At 43.6% G+C, this 25,008-nt stretch overlaps 1 protein-coding gene and 2 long non-coding RNA genes across 3 annotated transcripts in view; 2 read left to right on the top strand and 1 right to left on the bottom strand.

Moving 5' to 3' along the window:
• Positions 1-19,681, bottom strand: LOC109251141 (uncharacterized). The gene is made up of 5 exons (XR_002073372.2): positions 19,617-19,681; positions 9,216-9,267; positions 5,249-5,445; positions 4,422-4,548; positions 1-833 (listed from the first exon to the last, which is right to left on the bottom strand). It is a non-coding gene; the product is annotated as an uncharacterized LOC109251141 (long non-coding RNA).
• Positions 1-25,008, top strand: part of EFCAB2 (EF-hand calcium binding domain 2) — a 130,342-nt gene that overhangs the window by 96,345 nt on the left and 8,989 nt on the right. Inside the window, exon 3 of the mRNA XM_053909411.1 lies at positions 7,233-7,305. Coding sequence (XP_053765386.1) covers positions 7,233-7,305 — 73 coding nt within the window. The remainder of the gene's footprint in view (positions 1-7,232; positions 7,306-25,008) is intronic.
• Positions 18,623-24,647, top strand: LOC128778870 (uncharacterized). Its single transcript, XR_008424709.1, has 3 exons — positions 18,623-19,855; positions 19,996-20,052; positions 20,359-24,647. It is a non-coding gene; the product is annotated as an uncharacterized LOC128778870 (long non-coding RNA).

Raw genomic sequence — 25,008 nt, forward strand, 5'->3', positions numbered from 1 at the left:
AGTGGCGCATGGAAGGAATTCTTGTGTACGGTCCCCTAGATGCACCAATTATTAACATTCTGGCGCATTTGCTTTTGCCTGTGTTCCCTCTCTTTCATGATGTACACACACACTACATTTACACGATCTACGTATTTATACGTTTTATTATTTTATTTTGCTGGACTATTTGAGAGTGAGCTGTAGACGCTGTGACCTTTCCCCTGAAATCCTCCAGTGTGTATCTTCTAAGAGCAAGAATATTCACTTACATAAGCCACCGGTGTGTGTGTGCGTGTGTGTGTGTGTGTGTGTGTGTGTGTGTGTGTGTAAGTATAATCTTAGAATCAGAGCCCCTGGGGAGAAAACTTTCAGAGGTCACTGGCTCATTCCCCCGCTTCTTGCAGGTAAATTCCTACCGTACAAAATTGCTATTTTCCAGGAGTGATAGACCCTGGTTCCCAAGGGACCAGGCCTGTGATGTGCATGTGCGAGGGACACAGTCTGGGGCACTCCTGAAGACACGGATGTTATGAACCAACACTGCGCTGAGCAAAACCTTATCTGAGGGCCAACTCTGTCCCTTGGGTCGTCTGTTTGGCGCCCTGGATCTGTCTTCAAGGTTCCCGTGGGATGGAACCTCCACTCTTCTTTGGAGGCGCCTTGTCACAGTCCCCAGGTTCCCTCCGTCTCGTGACATACTGGATCAGGTTTATGAGAGGTGGCGGTGTGCAGGGCTGAGGCGTGTGGATTCCAGCCTGTGTGTGTCGGGATCCCAGCCACTACTTCCCAGGGTGCTGGGGAAGTTACCCAATCTTTCTGTGGCCTGGTTTTGGTGGGTCGTCCTCGCAGGGCTGCCGTGGGGAGGAAGCGGGTAAGAGGATTTAGAGCAGTTGACAACAGAGCCCGGCCCGCTGGTGAAACCCTGTGCGCGGTTACCACTCCCCTTGCAGCCCGCAGGTGGTGGAGGGGAGGGAGTGGGCTGCGGGGTCTCCTTCTCCAAGTCCCAGAGGAGGTGACGGCTCCCAGCCGGAAGGCCGGTCAGTCTCCTGTGTCGCTGTCCTGCCCCCTGGTTGGGCCCGCAGCCCCGGCCCCCTGCTCTGGGGGGGTGGGGGCCGGCTAGAATGCGCAGCTGTTTGTGGCCCTGGTAAGTTATTGAACATCTCGGGATCATCTCCTGGTCTGTGAAATGGAGAGGACAAGGCGCACACCCCATGGGACTGTCGCGGGGGGGTCAAGGCGTCCGTGGGGACCGCGGGACCGGCGGCTGCACTGAATTCAGCTTCTGGCCAGAAGCTGCGCGTGCCTCTCCAGAGCGGCCGCCTTAACCCTGTGTTCCCCTTGCCTGCCACTCCAGTCCCCCACTGCTGCCGCCCTGCACGGGCTTTCTGTCCCTCTCTCCCTGCAGGGGCCGGTGCTGTGATGACCGGTGGGCCTCTCTCCGGCCAGATCTGAGCGGCGGGCCTCTCTCCTGTCCAGATCGGAGCGGCGGGCCTCTCTCCCGTCCCCGATTGAGCCGTGGGCCTTTCTCTGTCCAGATCCAAGTGGCAGGCTTCTCTCTGCCCAGATCCGAGTGGTGGGTTTCTTCTCTTAGGCCCCTGTAACACTTTGAACAGTGAGGTCATCCTGCAACCAGGGGTCCAGGCAGGGGGCAGTTGAGGGACCGTGGGAGGAAGAGAGGGGTGGAGAGGCTAAGACAGGACAGACTGAGCATGTGGCCAAGAGCTAGGCCGGCAGGTCCACAGTGAATGGCGGGTGGTGTCCTGACAGCTACAAGATGACTGATTCATTCATTGTAAGGTTTATTTATATATTTTAAAAGAGACAGAGAGAGAGAGTGTGTGGGAGAGCAAGGGAGAAGCAGAGGGAGGGAGGGAAGGAGAGAGAATCCCAAGCAGGCTCCACGCTGTCAGTGCAGAACCCGACGCGGGGCTCTAGCTCACAAACCGTGAGATCGCGACCTGAGCCGAAAACAGAGTCAGATGCTTAACCCACTGAGCCACCCAGGCGCCCCCAAGATGAGCGACTTAGAACAAGGGCTGTGCTAGCAAAGGAAGCGGAGGGAGAGTAGTTGGAGGCGGTAAGGCACCTGTTAGAAGTGTCTTAAGAGAGGGAAGTTACGTGAATATCTCAGGGCAAAAGAGGAAGCCACTAGTAAAGGGCTGAATGAAGATGTTGAGCGGGAGGCAAGTGTGTCCAGAAAAAGAGCCGAGACCGACGGGGTTAAGACTACGCACACCGAGATGAGCACTGAATAATGTGTATACTTGCTGGGGGGAAAAAAAGGAGCCCAGCCTGGAACTCAGGAAAATGGAGAGGGGTGAGCTTTATTAAGGAAGGGCACTTTTAGTTCCTCGGAGGCTGAGAGGGAGAGGAGGGGAGGCTTGTACACACTTGGAAGGTGGTATAGGGGCCAGGCCTGTAGTGGGGGTGCCCACCATCGGATGTGTGTCCCTCCCGAATTCATATGATGGAGCCTTGCCCCCCCCCCCGACGTGATGGTGTTTGGAGGTGGTGGGCCTTTGGGAAGTGATTAAGTCTAGATGAGGTCACGGGGGTGGGGTCCCCGCGATGTATTGGGGCCCTTGAAAGAAGAGGGAGACCCAGAGCTCGCTCGCTGTCGGCCATGGGAGGATACGGAGAAAGGCGGTCATCCACAAGCCGGAAGCAGGGTTCTCACCAGGCCCGGAGTCTGACAGAGCCTTGGACTCTGCCGCCTTCAGAGCCGTGAGCTGCCTCTACCCAGGCTGCGGCGCGTAGCTGTGCGGCCTGGGCTGGCCGAGCGGGCAGTCGGCGGGTCAGCAGTGCCCGGTTCGCATGGGGGGGGACGCAGGTGACAGGCCTGTGGGGTCTTCCGCTGAGATTGGGCGTACCTGTGGTTTTGAGCGTGAGGCTGGAGATGATTCAGAATAGCTGTTCGGGGGGCAGTTTGCTAGGGAAGCAGCAGGAAGCGAAAGCAAGGGGGTTAGGCAGCATGCGGGACGCTGGATGTTGGACGGCGTGAATCTGCAGCAGCCCGTGATCTTTGTGTTAGGTCTTTTCTTCCCGCAGTGCTTTGCAGGAGTAGAGGAAGGAAACCAGGGAGTTGCTCAGGGTTAGGGATTAATAGAGCAGGCAGGATGGAAGGTTCAGGGGCCCAGAATCCAGGACAGGAAACGGCAGGTCTGACTGGTTGACGGCAGCAAAGGAGCACGAATGCTCGGTGAATTCGCCGCTGCCCACAGCTCACGGGCCAGTTTGTAGGGCTTCGGGGTGAGTTCTTGAGTTGTATTGTTCTTCAGGCCGCTGTGGACTCATCGGCCCGAGAAGCTTTGCCCTTTCCCCTTAGCGGAGTCAGGCTCCGTGCTTCAGGGCCGGAGAAAAGTAGTGCCTGCATGGCTGGAGGGCATCAGACGAGCTGTTTTCCGTGGGCAAAGTGGGTCGTCCTGGCTGGATTCACTCAGAGGAGGAGACATGGTGATCGGTTCTTCAAAGGGGAGCCAGAGGGGTAGAGAAGACCTTTCCAGGCGGGAAGGAAGGACCTGCCCTTCTGACACGGAGCCTGCGGGTGGCAGGCCCCGGGCCAGCCGTGTGCCCCCTGAGTGCTCCCACCTCCCCAGGAGCACCCCCTCGCGAGCCCTGGTCTCTCCAGCCCTCTCCGCGCTGGCCCCTGCCCATCCGCGTTCGTGAGTGCCCACCTCCCTCCGGTCTTACGTTTCTTACAGAATCTTCCCTGGCCCCACGCCTCTGCCCCCCTCCCCAGACATCACTTCCTCCCCTTCGCTCCCCGGACCCATCCTCCTGGACGCCGTGCAGTCTGATTTCGACGGCGCCTTCCCTCCTCAAATATCACAACTGATCTTCCTTCCCTAAACCCATGCTCTCCGCAGCATGGGACACTGAGATGAGGCTCGGTTTCCCCACGTCTTTCCTCAGCTCCCTGGACGCGGCCCTGTGCGGAGTTCGCGCCTCCCCTCTGGCTCCTCTCCTCCGTGGCTAACGCGGGCCTCTTCCTCGTACCGCTGGGTCAGCACGGGCCCTCTAGAGAGTCCCTCCTGGACCCCTGGCTGGTGTCTTCCTGCCAGCACACTCCCGTCAGAGCCCACGGCTTCGCTGCCAGAGCTGTGTCTCCGGCCCACACCTTCCTCCCGCTCAGGCCCTCCTGTGCGTCGTGTCTGGGGCTGGACGCCGCCCGGCCCGCCACCTAATAGCCCTTCCTGTGTCTTGGGGGCTGGCAGCGACCAAGGGCTCGTTGCAACCTGGTTCAGGGGCACCTGGGGGGGCTCACTCGGTTAAGCGTCTGACTCTTGATTTTGGCTCAGGTCATGGTCTCACGGTTCGTGAGTTCGAGCCCCGCTCGGGCTCTCTGCAGACAGACTCAAAAAATAAATTAAAAAATTAAAAAACAAACAAACAAACACCTGGTTAACGTTTCTCAGAGAGGCACGAGGGAGAACAATTACCTTGCTGACACGGCGCAAGGTGATTCTCTCTCTCTTTCTGTGTACCTCTCAACGTCTGACTCGTGATGACGGCTCTTCCTAGCCGTTTCCAGAAATAGGGAGTATTGGACTGATAATTTAAAATGTTCTAGTAGCCACAAGGAAACAAAAGGCAAAAGAGAAACAGGTGAAATTAATTTTAGTAATAAGTGTTAGTCAACCCAATATGTCTAAAATATTGTCATTTCAACATGTGTCAATTTAAAAGTGATCGATGAGATATTTTACATTTTTTTGTGTGTGTGCTCAGTTTTTGAAATCTGTATTTTACACTTACAGCCTGTTTTTGTTTGGGCTAGCCACCTGCGCAGTGCTCAGTAGCCAGATGGACGAAAGGGCCGCTGTCCTACACGCCTGCCCGCAGGCGGTTCCAGGTCCCCTCTCCACCCCCTACCCCCACCTCTGCCTCTGGTGTAGGGTAACCAGCTTTTCTTCAGGTCCCTCTGATTCTGGAGTTTCTTCAGTTTTCTTTTCTTTTCTTTCTTTTTAATGTTTTATTTATTTATGTATTTTTAATTTTTTTTTTAATGTTTATTTCAGAGACAGAGCATAAGTGGGGGAAGGGCAGAGAGAGAGGGAGACAGAATCTGAAGTAGGCTTCAGGCTCTGAGCTGTCAGCACAGAGCCCGACACGGGGCTCGAACTCACAAACCACTAGATCATGACCTGAGCTGAAGTCAGATGCTCAACCAGCTGAGCCACCCAGGCGCCCCTGGAGTTTCGGTTTCCTGATGCACATAGCAAAAGGCCCGGAAGGTTATGGAAGGGCTAAATCTGTGAATACTTACCAAATCATGTTTTTGTCCCTGCCTCTCTTTGGTCTAATGTATACAGCAGCCAGTCTGATGTTACAACGATATGTTTACTAGTTCGGTGTTAGCCAGATTCACGGCACATCTTTAGGGACTTCTCGAAAGTATAGTCTTGTAAAATGCTTCAGTTTCTATGCACACCATCATGTTTAGATCCTGCCTTCACGAGGGACCTGGGCGGGAAAAGCAATGCAGAAGTTTACAGACTGAGGTACTCCGGCCGGTGTGAAACGTAGTCCACAGGAAGACGTGGCGTGTATAGTGGGCCGTGTTTGTTACAAAGGAAAATCAGTAAATGAAAATTAAGAATCCCGTCTTCCGCAGTTAAAGACTTTTGATTTTCCCTCGCTGCTCATCCCGCAGCCTCTGTAAGTGAAGAAGCCTAACATTCTAATTTAAACTGTTTTCTCAGGGGTGCCAGGGTGGCTCAGTCAGTTGAGCGTCCGACTTCAGCTCAGGTCACGACCTCACGGTCCGTGAGTTCAAGCCCCACGTCAGGCTCTGTGCTGACAGCTCAGAGCCTGGAGCCTGCTTCAGATTCTGGGTTTCCTTCTCTCTCTGCCCCTCCCCTGCTCATGCTCTGTCTCTCTCCATCTCAAAAATAAATAAAAACATTAAAAAAATTTTTTTTAATGTTTTCACAGGGCGTCTGGGGGACTCAGTCGGTTAAACATCCAACTCGTGGTTTTGGCTCAGGTCATGATCTAATGACCGCATGGGGCTCTCCACTGACAGTGGAGCCTGCTTGGGATTCTCTGCCCCTCCCTCTCTCCCTCCCTCCCTCTCTCTCAAAATAAATAAATAAACTTAAAAAAAAATGTTTTCTCAGTAAAATAGGGAGTAAGTATAACACCATTATTACCCAGAGTGGTAAAAAAAATTAAATATTCTAGTCAAGTGGGGTGCCTAGGGGGCTCAGTTGGTTAAGCATCTGACTCTTGATTTGGGCTCAGGTCATGATCCCAGTGTCCTGGGATTGAGCCCCACATCAGGCTCTGTGCTGACAGCTCGGAGCCTGCTTGGGATTGTCTCTCCCTGCCTCTGTCCCTGTCCTTGCTCACGCTCTCCCTCTCTCACTCTCTTTCTCAAAATAAATAAATAAATGTTTAAAAATTCTATTCAAGTGCATATTTGTGAAATTAAGTTAACATTCAAATATTGCATCTTTAATTTTAATAATTTTAAGTGGAAATCTTTAATAATCTATTCTAAATCCCCTCTCTTCACATCTAGGGAGTACCGAATAGAATTTATACTTTTCTTAGGTTATTTGCTGAATTGAATTACATCATTATGGGGAGGGCAGGGGCATAACTAATATTTATTGAGTGTATGCCATTCAAAAAATCTTGCATAGTATAAAGCGAGAACTATGCTTTATATTATGATAGTTCGTATTATTTTACTCTTAGGGTGTTCCCCGCCCCTTTCTAAGTATTTGCACGAAGTCACTAGGTTTTAACCACCAGGTAGGCTTCTAAACCCAGAGATTAACCGTGCAGCCTAGCACGTGATAGAGCTCAGATCTGAACCCTGACAATCTGACACTAGGGGCCACGCTTTTCAGTATTTTGCCACTAATGTGGACTTTAACACAAACCTCTGAGGGAGATATTATTGTCCCCATTTTACAGATGCAGAAACTGAGGTTTGAAACAGCTAATTAACTTAAAATCAGCTAGTGAGTGCCTGACACTTCTTTTTCTTGCCCCCTCCCCTGTTTTCATTTTCTAGAACTTTCTGATTTGGGCTCGGGCTAATCCACACAAAACACTTCTTTCTTCTCCCTTTGGTTCACCTGTCTGCCTTTTCCTTCCCCCGGAAAAGTATCTGCTGTCCTCACGAGGTAGAACTTAATTGAGTGACCTCGGTGCTACATCTGCCCTGACCTTGTTTAGAGAAACACAGCGCTTGCTTTCCAAAGTTTATGTTCTAAAACTGTTGACCACTTTTTCCGCAGAGAGATCGGAACAATTATCAGGTCGCTAGGGTGCTGCCCGAGCGAAGGAGAGCTCCATGACCTGATCGCGGAGGTAAGCAGACCTGGGGCAAGGCTGCGTGCCGCGGGCTCCCTGCTTCGTCCATTCCTGGTGCCTAAAAACCCTTCCCTGCAGCTAAGCGTGTTCTAAACTAATGAGGGTGCTTGGTGGAAACATTCGGGCAGCTTTACGGATCAGCCAGCCAACAGGGTCTGAACAAATTAATAGCAGATCTGGAACAAATGGCTTTGACTGAGTAACATGATGGCTCAAATGAGGAGCCCACTTTATATTGTTTATACACTTTTTTTTTAATGTTTATTTATTTATTTTTGAGACGGAGAGAGAGAGAGTGCACATGCACAAGCGGGCAGGGGCAGAGAGAGAGACACACACAGAATCTGAAGCAGGCTCCAGGCTCCGAGCCGTCAGCACAGAGCCTGACTCGAGGCTCAAACCCACAAACTGGGAGATCATGACCTGAGCCGAAGTCAGATGCTTAACCAACTGAGCCCCCCAGGCGCCCCTTATTTATACTCTTTAAACTTAGTTGAAGAAAGGCCAGCAGACAGACACAGGGGACTGACTATATGCAGAGAGGATATTGGCACTGGAAAGGTAAATATACTGAATAATGTCACTTCAGAGGGGATAGAAGTGGAAACAGAGACTGGAAGAAATTTATATTTATTTGGGGGAAATAAAACCAACTTTCCGAGCAAGTAGTAAACACAATAATAAGAACTAACTTGACATTGACCAAAGAGTCTAAGAATTTGAAAAATGGTTATTTGCAACCGTGTAGATGAGTCCCTGGAGAGAGTTATCCCGTAAAGCAGTGGTGAGTGGCCCAAGACCAGAGAGCTTCCTGCCCTGTTTGGTTTTCCAGCAAAGGATCTGCTCTAACTTCCACATGCAGCTTTCAGTCCAACAAAGCAGGGGCCTGCGGGGAACCGAGCTCCCTGGGCCCCCACCACGAGAAGAACCTTTCCAGAACTGCTTTTGTGGGTGTGTGGGTCTCCAGGTAGGAGGAAACAGGAGACAGGCAAGGAAGCGCGATTTTGTTGATTTCCTTATTTCATGTGCCCAGCACAGCACCGGCCCCGGGCGCATCCCTTTCAGTTTGTCCATGATAATCGGTACTTCAAAGACAAATGAAATAACGCATTTGAATCCTAACGCACTATATAAAGTTAAGGAACGGAAGATCAGGAAGGTAACTCTGATACCCACCTCTTGGCATCTTGGTAACTAAAGGGCAGTACCAGTTTTTCATTAGCATTTAAAAATATTCAGTACAGCACAAAATCTTTACGCTGGTTTTCCATTTGGGGACCCGGTGAAACTATTTTTACTCAGAGGAAAAAAAAAAACAACTTATTTTTCCCAAGTGGGTCCTCATTTTTAAAAATAAGGTGTTGATCGCTGCTTGACAGTGTTTATCGACAAAGCGAGAATCTGTGCTAGGGAAAGGAAAGTTGGCATTGTGGAGCAGAGAGGGACTGGAGGATGAATTTACAGTGAAATCGTAATGATTGCATACAATTCAGTAGAGTAAGCGCAGCGGTAATGAAAAATGGCCCTGGAAAGATAGAAAAGCGGAACCTTTAGAGCCTGATTCCTTGATGGTTGGTTTGTACGTTTCAATCTGTAGCGGGGGTCCACCAATCCCAACCCCTGGGCCAAATCCAGCCCACCTCCTCTTATTGTAAATGAAGTTTTATCGGGACACAGCTAAACTCGTTTATTTACATATTGTCTGTGGCTGTTTTCTCACTGCAAGAGTGGAGGTTCAGTCCTCGCGACAGAGACCATATGGTTTGCAGAGCTTAAAATATTTACTGTCGGGCCCTTTCCAGGGAAAGTTTGCCAACTCTTGATCTGTAAGTTTTTCTGGCAAAGTGGAACAGACACCACGAATAGTGTCAGGAAGTCTACTTGCAAACCCCAGAGCTACCACTTACAGCTGTGTGGCCTTGGCTGAGCAGCGTCCTCTTTCCAAGCCTGGTCCCACATCTGCAAAAAGAACGCAACAATAGCCAAGTGTCTTTATGAGGATTCATTCTGATCGCTGCAAGGAATCAGCTGTTCCCTGGTGGGCACTCAGTGTATATTTGGGTTGGCTTGCTCTGTAGGTGGCTCTCTACCGAAATGACCCCGTGGGTTTCACAGTTAATCACAGTAGATGCTCAGGCCCCAGCATTTTCTTTTGTATTTGTCCTTTGCTTAGGTACATTGACACAGCCTTTGAAAATTACACGTTTCGAACAGTTGGACCAAGAGGGATCACTGTGCGATCTAAGCCCTACATATGTTTTTCTGTATTTGTGCGCAACAGTTTGTTCAGATTAAATTATAGCAAGATGCTTAAGAAGCTTAAGAATTATAGCAATATGCTATCTAAGCCCTACATATGTTTTTCTGTATTTGTGCGCAACAGTTTGTTCAGATTAAATTATAGCAAGATGCTTAAGAAGCTTTGGGTGTGACTACCCTTTTTGAGGTTTCCCAAATAACTGAGGGGGAAAAAAAGCACATAGATATTTGTAGGTATCAAATACATTTAAAAAAAAAAAACAAAGCTCCAAATAGTAGGTGAATAAGGATGCATGAATGTTGTATTGATAAATGCTCTGTAATGGTTTCAGAAACGAAACTATATCTGCTTCATTTGCTTTAAAATGCAATAATGTAAAAAAATACAATCATGTGACAATGCTCTAAAATTCTACACATCGAAGGGCACCTGGGTGGCTCAGTTGGTTAAGCATCTGCCTCTTGACTTTGGCTCAGGTCATGATCTCATGGTCTTCAGATCGAGCCCTGCATTAGGCTGCATGCTAGGCATGGAGCCTGCGTGGGGTTCTCCCTCTCACTCTTCCCCTCCCCCCTGCTTGTCCCTCCCTCCTCCCTTCCTCTCTCTCTCTCTCAAAAACAAACAAAAACCCGCATCAAAATCTATGTTCAGTTCTCTAGCTGCCATTTACTTAAATTTCAGTGTAGATACATACTCTCAGCCCCTCACTTCCTGAGGAGCGATAGGAGAGCTAATGTCTCTCTTGAAATAAATCATTTAAAAATCACTCAGCATTGATCCCTCTACTTCATATTCTACAATTAGCAACTTGCCCCAAATAATCTCTACCCGCTTGGAATATCACAAAACCCAACAGCCTTAAGAAGGGTTAATATAAATTTTATTGACATACAGGTTATTAAACCATTCTTCCTTTACTATGGAGTTAGAGGCTTCCAGGCTCTTCTGTGTGAGAGCTGGGGCCGGGGGTGGGGGTTGGGGGGGACATGGTGGCCTCTCAATACCAGCGGGAAGGGCGTGGAGAGGTCTACAGCCTTCAAAGTTCAAACTCAAGTGGAATTGTGGAGAATTTAAAGTAATTAGAAGGGAGAACTACGAGATGTTTGGAAAATAACACCTATGTTGATAAGATTATTACACTGTACAGTGATTTTTTCTAAAAGGTCAATTCGTCAGGAAGGTATTAAAAATTATAAATGTCTGTGTTCCATAGATGGAGATTTTAACAAGCTTCTCAAGTAATTGATAGAGCAACTACATAAAATATCAGCAAAGATGGAGATAATCTCAACACCACCATTAACCACTCTGGCCTAACTGATATTTATAGGACACTACACCTACAATACATGTTCTTTCCAAGTGGCCATGGAATGTTCAATAGGATGTATTAAGTGCTGGACCATAAAACAAATCTCAGTACATTTTAAAAAATCGAAATCATACAGGATATGTTCTCTGATTTAAAAAATGGAATGAAGCCAGAGATCAATTGAGAATAAGATAACTAGGAAGTCCTCAAATATTTGAAATGAAGCAACATACTTCTAAAACGATTCATGAATCAAAGAAGAAATCACGAGGGGAGTGAGAAAGCATTTTGCCCTGAACGTTGATGAAAATGCAACACGTCAAACGTTGTGGGATTCAGGGAAAGTAGTGCTTGGAGGCCAGTTTACAACTCTAAATGTTCACATTGGAAAAGTAAAAAGACCTAAAATTAATGATCTAAATTCTCATCTTAGGAAGCTAGGAAAAGAAGAGCAACATAAACCCAATATATAGAGAAGGAGAAAAATTGTGAAGAGCAGAAATCGGTGTACTAGAAAATGGACAGAGAAAATCCCTGAACGCAAAATACTAGTCTTTTCAAATAAAACTGATAAACTTGTAGCTCAGACAATCAAGACAAATTACCAACATCTAGATTAGAGGAGGGTTTTTCATTATCCTTCAGACATTTGAAAACGATAATAAGAGACAGCTTTATGCCACTAAATGCAACAACTTAGATGAAATTGACATGCTCACCAAGAGACACAAATGACCAACACTGACCCAAGAAAAAGCGGAGAATTTGGGTAGCCCCCTATCAGTTATGAAAATTAAATTTATAATTAAAAACTTTCCCATAAAGAAAACTAGAAGTTCAAATGGCTTCTCTAGTGAATTTTTTTTCCAAACATTTATGGAAGAAATAGTACCAATTCTACTCAAAATTCTTTCTGAAAACATTACAGGAGGTAACACTTTCCAGGCTAGTATTACTGTGATATTCAAACCAGACAATTGTATTACGAAAAAAAAGGAAAACTACAGATCTTGTTAACATAGATGTAAAAAGTCCTTACTATGATTTTACCAAGTCAATTTCAACAGTATCGTATAAAGGATAATACATCATGAGCAGGTGGAGTTTATCTCAGGAATTTAAGGTTGGCTTAACATGAATCAATGTAATCTACTACATTAAGAGAACAAAGTCGATAAATCGTATGATCATTTCAATAAATGTGTAAAAAGCATTTGAAAAAATTCAATACCCACTGAAGATAACAATACTCAGCAAACTAAGAATAAAAGGAAACTTGTCAATCTGGCCAAGGGCAGCTGTGAAAACTCAAGGCTAAGATGATACTCAGTGTTTTCTACCTAAAATCGTGAACAAGGCATGGATGCCTGTGTTTATCACTCCTATTCATCATTGTACTTGAAGTCCTAGCTAGTGCAACAAGGTAAGAAGAAATAATAAAATACTTTTATATTTATATTATTTTCTATATTTATATATTTTAATAATATTTAATATAGTATATTTAATATTATTATAAAAATAATAGAAGTGAAACTATTTCTATGTCAGACAACATGATTTTTCATGGAGAAAATCCTAAGACAGTTACCAAAAAGCCACTAGAATGTGTGACTTTTAGCCAGATCATAGGCTACATGGTCAACATGAAAAATTAATTGTATTTCTTTTTTTTTTCCAGATGTCTTCTTTATTTATTTTATTTTATTTTTTTACATTTACATCCAAATTAGTTAGCATATAGTGCAACAATGATTTCAGGAGTAGATTCCTTAATGCCCCTTACCCATTTAGTCCATTCCCCCCTCCCACAACCCCTCCAGTAACCCTCTCTCTGTTTTCCATATTTAAGAGTCTCTTATGTTTTATCCCCCTCCCTGTTTTTATATTATTTTTGTTTCCCTTCCCTTATGTTCATCTATTTTGTCTCTTAAAGTCCTCATATGAGTGAAGTCATATGATATTTGTCTTTCTCTGACTAATTTCACTTAGCTTAATACCCTCCAGTTCCATCCACGTAGTTGCAAATGGCAAGATTTCATTCTTTTTGATTGCCGAGTAATACTCCATTGTATATATATACCACCTCTTCCTTATCCATTCATCCATCGATGGACATTTGGGCTCTTTCCATACTTTGGCTGTTGTCGATAGTGCTGCTATAAACATGGGGGTGCATGTGTCCCTTCGAAACAGCACACCTGTATCCTGTGGATAAATGCCTAGTAGTGCAATTGCTGGGTCGTAGGGTAGTTCTATTTTTAATTTTTTTAGGAAGCTCCATACTATTTTCCAGAGAGGCTACACCAGCTTGCATTCCCATAATTGTATAATTAGAAATCAATGGTAAGAAAAATGAAATCAAGTAAACAACTCCATTTAAAAAAGCATTAGAATAGAAGAGTTAATACATCTAACAAAATATAAGCAAGACTTATACACTAAAAACAGCAAACACTATAAAGAGAAATTAACTAAGATTTAAAAGGATACATATACATGTTCATGGATTGCAAAACAACATCGTTAAGATGGCAGTTCTTTGATGAATTCAGTATGTGTTCAAAATCATAGCAGGCTTTTGTTTTTAAAGACATTTGTATGTTGATTCTGAAATTTGAATGGAAAAGCAAAGGACCTAGAATAAACAAAATAATTTTGAAAGTGTAGGGCAAGGGTGGGTGGACTTTCACTACCTGATTGCAAGATTCACTGCAAAACTACAGTAATCATGACAGTGTGATATTTGTGGACTGAAAGACATATAGACCAATGGGACAAACCAGAGTATGCAGAAATAGAACTATACATCTCTGACAAAGGTGCCAAAGTAATTCCATGAAGAAAGGATGATCACTTCAATAAATAGTGCAGGAGCAAATGGGTATCTGAATAGAAAGAACACAAAGTTTGTCACTCTTTTTACTCCATACAAAGGTTAACTTGAAGTGGATCATAGACCTGAATAGATGAGCTAAAACTATACATTGCTAGAAGAAGAGAGAAAACCCTGTGATATTGGGTTAGCCAAACATTTCTTAGGTAAGACATAAAAAGCATGAACCACACAAAAAAAACAAACAAACACAATAAACAATGATTATCTTAATCAATATTAAAAGGATTTGCCCACTCAGGGGGCGCCTGGGTGGCTCAGTCACTTACACATCTGACTCTTGGTTTTGGCTCAGGTCATGAGTTTGCACCCTGCATCAGGCTCCACACTGTTAGTGTGTGAATCCCACTGCTTGGGATTCTCTCTTTCTCCTTCTCTCTGCCCCTCCCCTGCTTGCGCATGCTCTCTCTCTCTAAATAAATAAAATAAAATAGAATCAAATCGAATTGAATAAAATAAAATAAAAAAATAAAATAAAAATCATAATGATACTCACTGAACTTGAAGAAAGAGTGGAGGACCTCAGTGAGACCCTCAAGGAAGAGATAGAAAACATAAAAAAGAACCAATCAGGGACGAATAACTCAATGAATGAAATGAAAAATACACCCACAAGAGAGAATAGATAGTAGACTAGAGAAAACAGAAGAATGGATCTGTGACCTGTAGGACAGAGTGATGGACAGCAATCAAGCTGAACAGGAGAGAGAAGGACAAATGCAAAATGAAAATAGACTAAGTGAACTCAGTGACACCATCAAGTGTAGTAACATTGACATTATAGGGATCCCAGAAGGAGGAGAGAGAAAAAGGAATAGAAAATTTATTTGAAGAAATAATAGCTGAAAACTTCCCGAATCTAGAGAAGGAAAGAGAAATCCAGATCCAGGAACCACAGAGAACCCCCAACAAAGTCAACCCAAAGATGTCCATACCAAAATACATAGTAATTAAGATGGCAAAAAGTAGTGATCAAGATAAAAATTTAAAAGCAGCAAGAGAAAAGAATGCAGTAACATACAGGGGAAACCTCATAAGGTTATTAGCTGATTTTTCAGCAGAAACTTTGCAGGCCGGAAGGGAGTGTCATGATATATCCAAAGTGCTGAAAGAAAAAAAATTCTGCAGCCAAGAATACTCTATTCAGCAATGCTCTCATTCAGAATAGAAGAAGAGATTAAGAGTTTCCCAGACAAACAAAAGTTAAAGAAATTCATGTCCATTAAGTCAGCCTGATAAGAAATTTAAAAGGGACTTTTTGAGTGGAAAGGGAAGACCATAAGTAGGAATAAGAAAGGTAGGAAGCACAAAAGCAGTAACATTAAATGTATCTGTAAAAGTCAGTCAAGCGATTCACAAAATAAAAGATGTAAGGTATGACACCATATGCATAAAATGTGGAGTGGGGGGAGAAGAGTGAAGAATGGGTTCAAACTTAAGTGACCATCAACTTAATATAGACTGCTATATATAATACTAATGGCAACCACAAATCAAAAACCTGTAATAGATATGCAAAAAATAAAGAGAAAGAAATCTAAGTATATCACTAAAGAAAGCCAGCAAACCATGAGAGAAGAAAGGAACAGAGATGAACTACAAAAACAACCGGAAAACAAGTAACAAAATGGCAATAAATACATACCTATCAATAATTATTTTGAACGTAAATGGACTAAATGCCCCAATCAAAAGACATAGGGTGAAGGAATGGGTAAAAAAACATGACTCATCTATATGCTGTCTACAAGTGACCCATTTCAGACCTAAAGACACCTGCAGATTTAAAGGAAAGGGAAAAACATTTATCATGCAAATGGAAGTGAAAAGAAAGCCAGGGTAGCAATAGTTATATAAAGGACAAAATCAACTTTAAAACAAAGACTGTAACAAGGGACAAAGAAGGACACCATATAATCATAAAGGAGACAATCCAACAAGAAGGTCTAACAATTGTAAATATTTACGCACCAACATGGAAGCACCCAAATACATAAAGCAGCTACTAACAGAAAGGAACTAATCAATGGTAATACAACAATAGTAGGGGACTTTAATGCACTGTTTACATCAATGGACAGATCATCCAAACAGAAATCAATAAGGAGACAGTGACTTTGAATGACACATCGGAGCAGATGGATTTAACAGATATTTTGAGAACATCCCATTTTCATTTCTTTGATGTGTCTGTTGACCTTCTGGATGTCTTCTTTGGAAAAATGTCTGTTCATGTCTGCTGCCCATTTTTAAACTGGATTATTGTATTACTATCAAGGAAATGCAAATCCAAACAATGAGATATCACCTCACACATGTCAGAATAGCTAAAATCAAAAACAAAAGAAACAGCAAGTTTGGTGAGGATGTGGAGAAGAAACCCTGGTTCACTGTTGGTGGGAATGCAAGCTGGTGCAATCACAGGGGAGAACAGTACGGAGGTTCCTCAAAAAATTAAAAATAAAACTACCATATGATCCATTAATTCCACTACTGGGTATTTAGCCAAAGAATATGAAAACATTTATTCAAAAAGGCATATGCACCTCTATGTTTATTGCAGCATTACTTAACAATAGCCAAATTATGGCAACAACCCAAGTGTCCATCGATAGATAAATGGATAAAGAAGCTGTGGTATGTATATAATGGAATACTACTCAGCCATAAAAAGAATGTAATCTTGCCATTTGCAACAACATGGATGTATCTAGAGAATATAATGCTAAGTGAAATAGGTCAATCGGAGAAATACAAATAAATACCACATGATTTCACTCTGATGTGGAATTTAAGAAACAAAACAGAAGAACAAAGAAAAAAAGAGACAGACCAAAAAAGAGTCTTAACTATAGAGAACAAAGAGGTGGTTACCAGAGAGGAGGTGGGGGGGGGGGAATGGGTGAAATAGGTAATGGAGATTAAGAGTACATTTATCATGATGAGCACTCAGTGATATATAGAACTGTTGAATCGCTATATTGTACACCTGAAACTAATATAACCTTGTATGTCGACTGTACTGGAATTAAAAAAAAAAATCTCCCTCCTGTGTACCCCTGTGTTTTTCAAACTGCTGCTTCTATGGTGTATGTCAGAGGGGCTGTTTGTTGTGGTGTCTCCATAAGGGGGAAGACCCAGCTTCCTCTTGCCCTCTGGCTCTCCTAGAGCCAAGCCTGCTGATTTTTAAAGTTCCAGGTATTAAGCCCCACTGATTGTAAGAACTTTCGAAGTTAGGCCTCTCTGGCTTTCAAAGCCAGATATTGTGGGGGGGGGGGGGGTTGTCTTCCCTGTGTGAGTCCCTTGTGCCTGGGTACCTGGCATGGGGTCTTCTCCTCTTCCCTCTCTGTGTCTCCAGCATCCCTCCCTCCCCTGGACAGTCTCGGACAGTCCGGCATGTCTGTTAGGCTCCCAGCTGTATCTCTGCCCCTTCCTCCCTTCTTTGATGTAGCCTTTTTTTTACATTTAGCTGTGGAGAATCTGTGCTGCCAGTGTTTGAGTCATTTTCTGGATTATATACAACTGACGTGGGTGTTACCAATTTGTATCCATGGGATGAGAGGTGAGCCCAGGATTCTCATACCAAAATCTTCTGCCTTAACTCCACTCTTTGAGAATTCTTGGCCTACTGCTGGAGTTCAGTTTTCTGGGTCTGTTAGGTCATGGTTACTCGTCCATCTGCTTTCCAGCTTCCAAAATTTTATTGCTGTTGTATGCTCTCCTAGTCTACCTGTCTAAGGTTTGTGATTGTTTAAAAAATATATTCCTTTACTGCAATTTTAACGAGGTTCGAGAGGGACTGAAGTTACATGCGTGTGTGCACTTTGCCTTCTTAACCCAGACTTCCACTGATATTTGATTAGTCATTCAGCAGAAAGCAGCAGTAATAATCCAGAGAAAATGAAAATAAATCTAAATGAGATATCCTTAAATAATCTTTGAAAAAGAGGTTTGCTAAATGTGAGAATTAGAACACTGAGCAATTATAGCATGTATGATATAATACACACTTTAGATTGTATTAAGGAAGCGTGTTTAAATATTAAAGGTAACTACAAAAAGAATAGAAGTTGAACGTATCACTTCCAAATTGATAAAGAGGATAAACGAATTCAAGGGCGTTTCAGTCAGTCCAAAGAATGTGGAAAATAACTAAAAAAGAAGCATAGAAAAATCAGGGTGCATAGAAAGCACAAGATAAGGATATTAGCAATTATAATAAATGCAGCTGGACGAAACTCACAAGGTAGAAAACAGAGATTGTGAAATTAGACTTTAAAGGTTTTTTTTTTTTTGAAATTAGACTTTACAAAGATCCACCTTACACTGTACCAACAAATTCTGCCTTCAGATGATACACTGACCCCTTCTTACCACTTCTATACCCATCACCTTGGTCCAAGCCACTGTCCCAATCTCCCTGAACAACCATGGCGGCCTTTGAACTTTCTGCTCCCGCGCTTGGTCCCCTGCTGTCTACTCTTCACACTACAGTCAAGAAGGATGATGTTAACAAGGTTAGGTCAGTCAGAGTGCTCCACTCCTCTGCTCAGAACCCCTCTTCTGAGGTCCCCAGGTCACTTAGGAAAAAAGTCCAAAGTACTTTTCTTTTTTTTTAAAAAAATTTTTTTTCAACGTTTTTTAATTTATTTTTGGGACAGAGAGAGACAGAGCATGAACGGGGGAGGGGCAGAGAGAGAGGGAGACACAGAATCGGAAACAGGCTCCAGGCTCCGAGCCATCAGCCCAGAGCCTGACGCGGGGCTCGAACTCACGGACCGCGAGATCGTGACCTGGCTGAAGTCGGACGCTTAACCGACTGCGCCACCCAGGTGCCCCCCCAAAGTACTTTTCTTAGCACAGCTTACAAGGCCCTAAGGGATCAGGTCTGTCACTTCCTGCCATTGCCCTTGGTCACATGCTGGCTTCCTTGCTGTTTTCGACTATGTCCTACATGCTTCTATTCAAGGTCTTTGTTCTTGCTCTCACCCCTGCTCTGGGGTGCTCTTCTTCCAAATACCCACAGCACTTAGAGATCTTATGTTTTAGATCTGGACCAGAGTGAGTCCTAATGTGGCAAGAAAGAAAGCATCTCGCAGATGATGCTGCCATCCTGAACTGCCCCATGTTTTACCTGTGCCTTGTGAATCTCTGTCCTTGGAAGTTTGATACTAGGTAAGATCTCGGATTCTGGTGAATCTGACTTGATGATACAAGCCTTTGTGTTTTGTCAGTAGTATTCGACACGATCTGAAGTTCTCTATTTATGTGTCTGTCTCTCGCTTTTGTGATAGAAACTGCTTGAAGGCGCAAAGCTTATGCCTCGTACACCATTGCATCCTTAGCATGTAGAACAAAGCCCGACGTGTACTGGTTCAAGAAACTGCTCTCCTGTTTGCTGTGGGCCTGAGCAATGGTCTGGTTATAATTGTGTTTCTGACACCTTCTCTTCTGCCTCTAATACTTTCTGGACTCTACTTGTAAGACCTATTATCAGAATAGTAGCAAATGTGGAAATTAGGCTTACAAAGCACCGCAGAGATACTTACTATAGGTCTGATTCATGTGCTCAAAAATTCCAAGTTTACGGGAAGTAAAAGTAATGAAAAACTCCTATGAACGGGTCATCGTTCATTCGACAAATAATTATCAAGCATTTACTACGTGCCGGGTGTCAGGCATACAGAGACACAAGACAACTGAAGAAACCCCATCCTAATTGGGCTCGGGGTAGTTTCAAACCATTTAAATTTGTGAACATCGAAAATGTAAATACATAGGCATTAAAATATTCGAGATTGTACTCAGTCCTCTTCATTTTGCTAAATGAAGAAACTCACCCATAAATGAACGTTCAGTGCATTTTCTGTGGTCAGTGATTTAATGTTAAATTAATAGTGGTGAGAAGCCTTTATGATGTCAATGTGTCAAATATTCCCTAGTAACCAGTTACAACAATGTAATGATTCTACTGAGTCATTTCCTGCATTTTTCATCTTGGCCGAAAAATACCTTACCGTACCAGACGTACCACAAGCCCCAGAGGTCCCAAATCACAGTTTCTCATTATTTTTAATTGGTTAAGTATCCTCAGAAATATTTTCTTTGAAACTTCAGAAATGGCTGTCTCGTTAGTAGAGTAAAATCTGCATAATCCACAAAAATTCCAGTGGGGATTTCCATCAGCCTGGACCTTAACTACATCATTCTCGTTTCCAGATGAGCCCTGAGATGTCACATTGTTCGGAATCCAACTGTGTCAGAGATTGGGAACGGGTGGGAATAATTATGTTCTGATTTTGAAGTAGCTGGTGACGTGAAATATTGTTATCTGTTATTTTTCCTCAACACCTTGGCATTGGAGGAGGTGGGAGAAGGAAGTAGATCTGCTCTAATTTGTGCTAATGTTAGATGCCGGAGGTAAAGATTTGTAGACCGAGAGGTACTTCGGAGATTATCTAGAAATGGCTACCAGCCATGATTTCTGAATGAAAATAGGTAAATGGCGGTGGGGGAGGGGAGTGGGGTGTTGAGAGGATTGTGTTGCACAAAGAATACACTGAGATTATCACTTATCTGTAGCTAGAAGAACAACAGTAAATGGTATGAAAGCAGCGGTCAACAGAAGAAAAAAAACCCAGAGAAATCGGTCAGTAAGTGTCGTTTTCCGTCTCTTACACAAATATGTAATATAAATAAATAATTTCATAATTTTATATAAACCAACCATAACAAGAGACTAATAAAAGTTTTTATTTCAATGTTTATTGTGATAAAATAAGTAATACATTGTAGAAAATTTTTAAAGAAATAGAGAAAAATCCTTTCCAATAATCCATCACCGTAATATAATCATTGTAATATCGTAGTGCACTTCCTTCCATATTATTTTCGTATGCCTGTTTTTAACATGACTGTATTCTTGTAGTACTGTTAGTTTAGCTGGAACCCCTTCACACCTCCCCCCTACAAGAGGATAAAATGGGGAAATTGATAGCCACTGATGCCTGCATAACCTCAAGTTCTAGAAACACTCAGTTGGAAGGGAACGTAATGATCTGGCTTAGCTACCTGACGATTCTTAGCATCTCTGATGGTTGGTTCATTCCAACTTTTTTTGGATACTTACCTTAATAAATAATTTATAACCCAAACACATATCCTGATTTTTGTACAATAGTCTCTGGACTGTTTTGGAGTAAATAAATTTTCTTAAGTAGGTGGCTTTTTATTATATTTTTTTAAATGTTTATTTTTGAGAGAGAGACAGAGACAGAGAATGAGCAGGGGAAGGGCAAAGAGAGAGGGAGACAAAGAATCTGAAGCAGGCTCCAGGCTCTGAGCTGTCAGCACAGAGTGAGACATGAGACTCAAACTCGTGAGCCGCGAGATCATGACCTGAGCCGAAGTCGAACGCTCAACCGACTGAGCCACCCAGGAGCCCCTAAAGTAGGTGGCTTTAAGATTTTTCATTCATAAAGATTTTTTTTGGCAAATGCCAATGAATTTTTGTTAATAAAATATTCCGTCCAAGGTAGAGAAATACTTTCTAAATTGTACTTTTTTCTTTTTTTGCTTTGAGTCATGATTTGTATCAGAATTTGGATATGTGATATTTGGAGCCTAACTTGAAATATCTCATGGTTTTTGTTTTTATTTTTTAACCACAAAGAGTTAAAAAATGGTACATATATCTTCTTTGGTGACCTGGAACTAGGTGAAATGTAGGTGCTTTATAAACCATATTAACTGCTGATATTATCTTGCTTTTGTGAAGCATGAAATCGTTCAATTTATTGACTGAGTGTTGTGTCACTGGGGAGAAATGAATTTTCACTGTGTGTTTTATTGCACCTACTCAGTGAGTTCAGCATTAAAATAAATAATGCTTTAATGAGAAAAGGGATGGCCTGATGATTTCACTGTGGGAATAAAGATGATTTCACTCCGGGGGCAGAGAACTCTGGGCTGTGGTCCCATCAAAGCACCTGACCGAATTATGGACAAGGTGGGCACTTCACCTCCCTGTGTCCGGCTTTCTGCAGGAGCGAAATACATGAAGACAATTGACTTTGGCCAAAGTGGAGTGAGAAACCGTATTTGCCTCATGCTTCGAGACTGAGATACATGGCGATGTTTATAAAAACCCCACACCATCCATATTTACTGAGACTTCTTCATGCCGGGGAGAGGGTGCAGAGAGACTGGGGTGTCTGCAGGTGTGGTGGTAGTGGGGGGATCTTCCTACAAAGGGGTTTATTACGTCTTCATTCACAAATGCTGCCCAGGCCGCTTGCCGGTTGTGACCTCCTTTTCCGTGCATTAGCCCTCCTCGTGGCTGAAACAAACCAGATTGTACCGGACTTTGCCTCATCCCTGTCGGTGGTAACATGATGTGTTTGTTTGCTTTCTTTTTGTCTTTTGAAGAGGAGGGACGTGTTTGGTGGCTGGCTGTTACTCTCCCCCTGTCCTGCCAGTCAGCCCACAGAGGCACAGAGGGAGACAGCAGAGGGGGAACCCACGCCCTGTCCTCTAGGCGGGGGCCGGGGCCGGGCACAAGGCACTAGGTATGCCTAGCAATGGAGTATGTTCTCACCACACACCCTGTGGCATCTACAGGTGGAAGGCAGGACCAGACTCCCGTATGAACAAGTTAGGTCTGTTTGGTGGGGCCGGGAGGGGGTGCTTGTGCTTGAGATTTCAGCACCAGACATGGATTCTTTTAGAAGATGTCATTGCACGATACAGAACCAGATGTGCGTGCCCTCTTGATAGAAATCATCATACTCATAACAAGAGACTCACGGTTGGGGCGCCTGGGTGGCTCAGTCGGTTGGGCGTCCGAGTCTTGGTTTCGGCTCAGGTCACGATCTCCTGGTTCGTGGGTTCGAGCCCCGCATTGGGCTCTGCACTGACCTTGCAGAGCCTGCTTGGGATTCTCTCTCTCTCCCTCTCTCTCTGCCCCCCCCCTCAATAAATAAATTAATTTAATTTAATTGAAAAAAAAGAGAGGTTCACAGTTTACAGAACACCTCATATCATCTCATGTAAACTTCACAGCAACTGTGTGAGATAAACCGGCCACTTGCCCTGTTACAGGTGAGGACGTGAAGGGGTGTGTTGGTCAGAATATTTTAAACTATCCTTGGTCTAACATGGTGAATATGTTGATATTTTTCCGTGAGAAAGGCAACATCTATTTTTTTAAAGAAACTTCCCAATACAAAGAGAAGTGTTTTCCCAGTATGACTTTGGTTGAATGAAGAAATGGCAATGAATTCCTAGTTTTTCCCAACATGTCAGCTCTAACATGGGAGTCCTTCTTGAGTTCACTCCATTATAAGTCAGGTAATTGATTTAAATTTTTTTATGTTTATTTATTTCTGAGACAGAGACAGAGCATGAGCAGGGAAGGGGCAGAGAGAGAGGGAGACACAGAATCCGAAGCAGGCTCCAGGCTCTGAGCTGTCAGTACAGAGCCCCAAGCAGGGCTGGAACTCAAGGACTGTGAGATCATGACCTGAGCCAAAGTCAGATTCTTCACTGCCTGAGCCACCTGGGGGCCCCATAAGTCAGTTAATTGAGTTTTCTCTTGGAGAAAGTAGGTCTGGGCTGTGTTATTTTCTCCATATCAGCTCTGTAAAATCAGTTCTGAATTTCGAATATCTGCTTTGTTAATTTCCAGTTGGTAAGTATAGGAACTTAAGCTTGATAGGGATTCAAAGTCTTTGGGTTACAATGTATCATGCATACTTAGAATGTGTGTGTGTGTGTGTGTGTGTGTGTGTGTGTGTGTGTGTGTGTTTGGTAGGGTTACTGTGATAGAGTACCACAAACAGTAACTTAGACAACAGGAATTTATTATCTGACAGTCCTGCGGGCTAGACGTACAAAGTCAAGGCATGGGCTGGGTTGTTTCCTTCTGGTCTGTGAGGGAAGGATCTATTCCAGGCCTTTCTCTGTGGCTTGGAGATAGCGGTCTTCAGGTTCACATGGCATTCTCCCTGTGTGCATGTTTTTCTGTTTAAAGTTCCCCTTTTTATAAGGACACCGGTCATTTTAACTTGATCACCTCTGTAAATACCTCTCTCCACATAAATCACATTCTGAGGTATGGGCATTAGGACTCCAACATAGGAATTTGGGGAGGACACAACTCAACCCACAAGTCATTCTCTCCGTCTCTCTCTATATCTGTGGATATATCCTCCTTCTACACCTCCCCCCACACGTATATAATTCGATATTTGATATATTTCTATTAAATCTTTTTTTAATGTTTTTATTTATTTTTCAGAGAGAGAGACAGACAGAGCATGAGCAGGGGAGGGGCAGAGAGAGAGGGAGACACAGAATCTAAAGCAGGCTCCGGGCTCTGAGCTGTCAGCACAGAGCCTGACGCAGGGCTTGAAACACAAACTGTGAGATCATGACCTGAGCCGAAGTTGGATGCTTAACCAACTGAGCCACCCAAGCACCCCTATTTCTATTAAATCTTAATGACATTTTAGTATGTGGGTCTAAATAACCATTGAGCCATTATCGCATAACATTTCTAGAACATAGTATTTTTGTCCTATCTTACTTGTGGCCGCATAACATTAACTAGCTTGTCCTACACCAGAAATAACAGAACCACATCTTAGCCTTCCCTCTCCCCGTTCGTATTTCCAGATTCCTCCCTTCTCTTCTGGTTTCTTCTTTATGATAGAAAAATATACCATATTTTCAAAATGACTTTTAGGGGCACCTGGGGTGGCTCCGTCGGTTGAGCATCCAACTTTGGCTCAGGTCATGATCTCACGGTTCATGAGTTCGAGCCCCATCCCCTTCTCTCTTCGCCCCTCCCCCACTCATGCTCTCTCTCTCTCTCTCTCAAAAATAAGTACACATTTAAAAAATTAAAAACAAATAAAAATGACTTATAGAAAAATGAATGGAATCCAAATAAAGCATAGAGTTTACTGAATACTGATGTATTAATATCACTTCATTAATTGTGACAATGAGCCAACTAGCACTGTGCCATGGAAATGGAAGGATTAACAATAGGGGGAAATGGGTGGGGGTATATGGGAACCGTGTACTATCTTCACAGCTTTGCTCTAAATCTAAAACTATTGTAAAATAAAAAAGTTGTTTTAAATGCTAAAAAACCTTCTCTAATACAAAATAGTTTTTAGTCCAAAACAGTTTATTAATACTATTCGTTTAGAATTATCATATAATTGG

The sequence above is a fragment of the Panthera pardus genome, unplaced genomic scaffold (genome assembly GCF_024362965.1).
Source record: "Panthera pardus isolate Hobbes unplaced genomic scaffold, ASM2436296v1 HiC_scaffold_21, whole genome shotgun sequence".
Taxonomy (NCBI): Eukaryota; Metazoa; Chordata; class Mammalia; order Carnivora; family Felidae; genus Panthera; species Panthera pardus.